Source organism: Onychomys torridus, chromosome 1, assembly GCF_903995425.1.
Source record: "Onychomys torridus chromosome 1, mOncTor1.1, whole genome shotgun sequence".
NCBI classification, from domain to species: domain Eukaryota; kingdom Metazoa; phylum Chordata; class Mammalia; order Rodentia; family Cricetidae; genus Onychomys; species Onychomys torridus.
Window position 1 is genome coordinate 11,287,684 of NC_050443.1, and position 5,427 is coordinate 11,293,110.

Genomic DNA, 5,427 nt, shown 5'->3' on the forward strand with positions numbered 1-5,427 from the left:
GAGATCCACCTGCCTCTGCCTCCCAAGTGCTGGGATTAAAGGCGTGCACCACCACCGCCCAGCTTGATAACTGTTCTTATTGTATATAGTTCTACTATGTTAGAGTTAAAAACCATTCCTTTTATTTAGGCAAAAAAGAGGACATGTTGTGGGATATTTGTACACTGTGTGAAGGTGTATTGTTGTGATTGGTGTAATTAAAAGCTGAATTGGCCAGACGGTGGTGGCGCACACCTTTAATCCCAGCACTCAGGAGGCAGAGGCAGGCGGATCTCTGTGAGTTTGAGGCCAGCCTGGTCTCCAAAGAGAGTTCCAGGAAAGGTGCAAAGCTACACAGAGAAACCCTAACCCTAAGCCTGTCTCGAAAAAAAACTAAAGGGAAAAAAAAAATGCTGAACTGTCAATAGTTAGGCAGGAGGTATAGGAAGAATTTCCAGGGAGAGAAAGGAAGAGGAGGAGACGTCAGGAGACAGAGAGGAAACAGGAGGTGCAAGATGGAAGAGAGGTAACACCATGTGATAGAACATAGATTAATACAAATGAGTTAATTTAAGTTATAAGAGCTAGGTAGGAAAAAGCCTAAGCTATAGACCAAGCTTTCATAATTAATCAGAAGTCTCTATGTCATTATTTGGAAGCTGGTTGATGGGACAAAAAAAGACTTACTACATATTATATACATTATATTATAATATATTACACTTAAATATATTATAATATGTACACATGCATTACATTACATACAATATCTTGTATGATTATATAATGTATATAATATAAATGTACATATAAGATATAATTATATAATATTTACATTCATTATATACATATATATTTATATACATCTATGTTTCTTTAAAGCCCAAACACCACAGTCAGCTGAGGTTCCCACAGTGACCCACAAATTGCTGAGTTCCTCAGAAACACCCACAGCATCCCCGGGGAAGATGTCACAATGTTCTAGTAACTCATTTTAGCGCCAAGCCATCACCAGCCCCAGCCCCCTCCCTCAACGGCATTGGGACACAAGGTCACTCAGTGCACACTTCTGCCTAGGACAGATCCAAAGCAAGGGATATGGTACAAAAATAGTTTATTACAAAAGAAATCTGACCCAAACCTAATAATTTACATTGTGATCAGTGCTGCCCCAGACCCCTGTGCTCCTCCTGGTTCCTCAGGGTGGAAGGGGGCAGGGGAGGGGCTGTCCTTTGGTTCCTCCACTCCTGGAATGGAACCAAGAATCAATCATCTAGTAGATTCCAGACAGGGTACCTGGTGCCTGAGAATAATGGGCAAGGGGTGAGATTAGGGCTATCTGTGCTCAGTAGTAGGTGCTTGTGCAAAACCTGGTCTGGAGATTCGGGGGAAGCAGAGCAAGGTCCTCACAGGTTCCAGAAGAGTGGTCCCCCGACAGGGCAGGGAGGCCCCTCCTCATGAGTCCGGGTCTGCCCCCCCATCCGTCTCAGCTGCTTCCTGGAGCTGGGGCCGGGGGCACGGGCGGGCTTCGGAGGACCCCTGGGAAGGGCAGGAAGGCAGGTGGAGATGTAGTCGGGAGGAAGAAGTTTTGGGGGTTCACTGGGAAGCCGGGAGGGTCCTTCGGGGGAGACAGTGAGGGTGAGGAGCTTGGCGAGGAGTGGAGACCTGCGGAGGAAGAGACCAGGGTTAGGGCGGGGAGAAGCCGGCTGAGCTGGCTCCAGGGCCCTGAGTGCCCCAGGGCAGACTCTCACCATTGGAGCTGAGACGACTACCGCTCTCAGGGGAAGTGGTGACACTTTGGTCCGGGGATGGGTCGGGCTGTGACCCTGAGGCAGCCCGGGAGGCCTTCCCCCTTAGGATATCAATGACCTGTAGGAAAATGAGGGTCACCGGAGGCTGTTCCAACCTTTATTCATTCTCCCTTGCCCTCTCTCCTCCCTCCTCCCAGCCCTCCTTCCCTGCCTCCGTACACCCCTCACCCCCACCCCCTGCCTGCTGTGTGTCCAGGTGAGGGCGTGCAGGCATTTCCTTTGCTTCGTGACTCGGTTTCCCCCCCACTGCCTCCCTTCCCGGCACTTTTGTTACCTCGCCTGCCTAGGCTCACACCCCTGCCAGGCCAGCGCACTCACCCTGCGGCTGCGCGCCACCATGAGGGGCGTGTCATTGTGACAGTTCTTGAGACCGCTGTCAGCCCCGCTGCGCACCAGCGTGCGCACCAGAGGCAAAAGCCCTCGGCCCGATGCAGAATGCAGAGCGGAGCTGCCAGAGTACATCTGAGCGTTCACGTTGGCGCCGTGCTGTGGGATGGGACAGTCCGGTCAGGAGCCAGGCGGGCTAGTGGCCTCACCTGGCCTGGGTCAGCTGGGGGAAGGGGATAGGTGATCACAGCTGGGGCTCACAGGGGTGACCAGAGCCTGGAACAAGTCTTGGCGGGGGAGGGGGGGGGGCTGGGGGAGCGGGCCGGGGGGGGGGAGTGTCAAAGATGACATAGGCTTGTAATCCTAGCACTTGGAGAGTGGATGCAGGAGGATCAAGAGTTCAAGGTTAACCTGATCTACAAAGTGAGTTCAAGTCCAGCCCTGGTCTACATGAGACTCTAAGGAGGGAGGCTAGGAGAGCTGGACACTGTGGTCCAGTCATTCAAGGGAGGAATAAGGAGGGGAGCTTCCCGATAGTAGATGGAATGAGTGCAGAGGACAGGACAAGGGGAAAGCCAGAAGCAGGTTAACAAGGTCATCCCAGGGTAAAGCCTAGGCTGGCAGTGCAACATTGGCTGTCCTCTGACCTCTGCAATATGGCCAACCAAAGCTAATTTTAAAAAGGGGCTGGGCATGATGGCACACATGCCTTTAATCCTAGCCCTCAAGAGTCAGAGGCAAGAAGATTTATCCGAGTTCAAGGCCAGCCTGGACTACAGAGTTAGTTCCAGGACAGTCAGGACTATGTAGTGAGACTCTATCTCAAAAACAAAACAAAACAACAAAAAATTAAAAAAAATTGAGGGCTAGAGAGATGGCTCAGAGGTTAAGGGCACCGACTGCTCTTCTAGAGGTCCTGAGTTCAATTCCCAGCAACCACATGGTGGCTCACAACCATCTGTAATGAGATCTGGCACCTTTTTCTGGCCTGTAGGTATCCATGCCGGCAGAACACTGTACACATAATAAATAAAATTGAAAAAATAACCTTGAGGGATGAAGAAATAGCTCACTGGTTAAGAGCACTAGCTGCTCTTCCAGAGGACAGGGCTTGATTCTCAGCACTCACATGGCAGCTCACAACCATCTGTAACTACAGTTCTAGGGGATCTGACACCCTCTTCTGGCCTCAGAGGACACTGCACACACCTGGTGCACAGACGTGTTTACAGGCAGACCACCATGTACAACAACAACAGCAGCAGCAGAAAACAAACTTAGTAGTGCTGTGCTTTCATCCCAGCACTTTGGAGGCAGAGGCAGGCAGATCTCTGACTTTGAGGCCAGCCAGGTCTACAGAGCGAGTTGTAGGCTAGCCAACTCTACGTAGTGAGACCCTTTCTCAAAGGAAAAGAAAGAAAAGGAAAGGAAGAGAGAGAGAGAGAGAGAGAGAGAGAGAGAGAGAGAGAGAGAGAGAAAGGAAGAAAGGAGGGAAGGAAGGGAAGGAAGAACGAGATCTGTGCTTGCTATATCTTGTTCTATGATTGGTTGTTGGATGGAATGGATGATGTTCTCTTCTCGCCTGTCGTCATCGCCGTCGCGTTCCCCCCCCTCAAGTATACTACTCTCTCCTCTCTTTTCTATACATCTTCTGCGTCTGTCCTCCGTGTGCTTTTTGCTATATTACATCTCTGAGAAGGTCTCTGATGATAGACTATAAACGTCGTCTGTATGACACTGGCTGGCCTCAAAGTCAGAGACTGCCTGCCTCTGCTCCAAAGTGACTGGGTATGAAAGCACAGCACTACTAAGTTGTTTCTGCTGCTGCTGTTGTTGTTGTACATGGTGGTCTGCTGTAAACACGTCTGTTTGGCCACCAGGTGTGTGGCAGTGTCCTCTGAGGCCAGAAGAGGGTGTCAGATCCCCTAGAACTGTAGTTACAGATTGGTTGTGGCTGCCATGTGAGTGCTGAGATTCAAGCCCTGTCCTCTGGAAAGCAGCTAGTGCTCTTAACCAGTGAGCTATTTCTTAATCCCTCAAGGTTATTTTTTTCAATTTTTATTTATTAGTGTACAGTGTTCTGCCGGCATGGATACCTACAGGCCAGAAAAAGGTGCCAGATTCTCATTACAGTATGCGTTGTGAGCCACATGTGGTTGCTGGAATTGAACTCAGGGACACTCTAGAAGAGCAGTCGGTGCCCTTAACCTCTGAGGCCATCTTTCTCTAGCCCTCAATTTTTTTTAAATTTTGGTTGTTTTGTTTTGTTTTGAGATAGAAGTCTCACTACATTAAGGTCCGACTAGTCCTGGAACTAACTCTGGTAGTCCAGGCTGGCCTTGAACTCGATAAATCTTCTTGCCTCTGACTCTTGAGGGCATAGGATTAAAGGCATGTGTTGCCTCATGCCCAGCCCCTTTTAAAATTAGCTTTGTTGGGCCATATTGCAGAGTCAGAGGGACAGCCAATGTTGCACTGCCAGCCTAGGCTTTACCCTGGGATGACCTTGTAACCTGGTTCTGGCTTTCCCCTTGTCCTGTCCTCTGCCACTCATTCCATCTACTTATCGGGAAGCTCCCCTCCTTTATTCCTCCCTTTGAATGACTGGAACCACAGTGTCCAGCTCTCCTAGCCTCCCTCCTTAGAGTTCATGTAGACCAGGGCTGGACTTGAACTCACTTGTAGATCAGGTTAACCTTGAACTCTTGATCCTCCTGCATCCACTCTCCAAGTGCTAGGATTACAAGCCTATGTCATCTTTGCACTCCCCCCCCCGGCCCGCTCCCCCAGCCCCCCCCCCTCCCCCGCCAAAGAACTTGTTCCAGGGCTTTCTGGTCACCCCTGTGGAGCCCCCAGCTGTGATCACCTATCCCTTCCCCCAGGCTGACCCAGGCAGTGAGGCCACTTAGCCCGCCTTGGGGCTTTTCCCCTGGGGGGGGGGGGGGGAAACCCGGACTGTCCCAGCCCACAGCACGGCGCCAACGTGAACGCCTCAGATGTACTCTGGAGCTCCGCTCTGCATTCTGCATCGGGCCGAGGGCTTTTGCCTCTGGTGCGCACGGCTGTCGTGCGCAGCGGGGCTGACAGCGGTCTCAAGAACTGTCACAAATGATCACGCCCCATGGTGAGCGCGCAGCCGCAGGGTGAGTGCGCTGCCTGGCAGGGCGTGTGAGCCTAGGCAGGCGACGTAACAAAAGGCCGGAAGGGAGGCAGTGGGGCGGGGAAAACCGAGTCACGAAGCAAAGGAATATGCCTGCACGCCCTCACCTGGACACACAGCAGGCAGGGGGTGGTGAGGGGTGTACGGAGC

At 51.4% G+C, this 5,427-nt stretch overlaps 1 protein-coding gene across 1 annotated transcript; it reads right to left on the reverse strand.

Moving 5' to 3' along the window:
- Positions 1-869: 869 nt before the first annotated feature.
- Bcl3 (BCL3 transcription coactivator) lies at positions 870-5,146 on the reverse strand. The gene is made up of 5 exons (XM_036193818.1): positions 5,068-5,146; positions 2,327-2,340; positions 2,109-2,276; positions 1,731-1,848; positions 870-1,644 (listed from the first exon to the last, which is right to left on the reverse strand). The coding sequence occupies exons 1-5, from the start codon at positions 5,144-5,146 to the stop codon at positions 1,466-1,468; spliced, it is 558 nt and encodes a 185-aa protein (XP_036049711.1). The 3' UTR covers positions 870-1,465.
- Positions 5,147-5,427: the final 281 nt, after the last annotated feature.

Coding starts and splice junctions, on each gene's coding strand:
- Bcl3 (XM_036193818.1), bottom strand. CDS start 5,146: ATGCAGAATGCAGAGCGGAGCTCCAGAGTACATCTGAGGCGTTCACGT. Junction 1,849..2,108: donor TGGTGGCGCGCAGCCGCAGG/GTGAGTGCGCTG, acceptor ATTTTCCTACAG/GTCATTGATATCCTAAGGGG. Junction 1,645..1,730: donor TAGTCGTCTCAGCTCCAATG/GTGAGAGTCTGC, acceptor CTTCCTCCGCAG/GTCTCCACTCCTCGCCAAGC.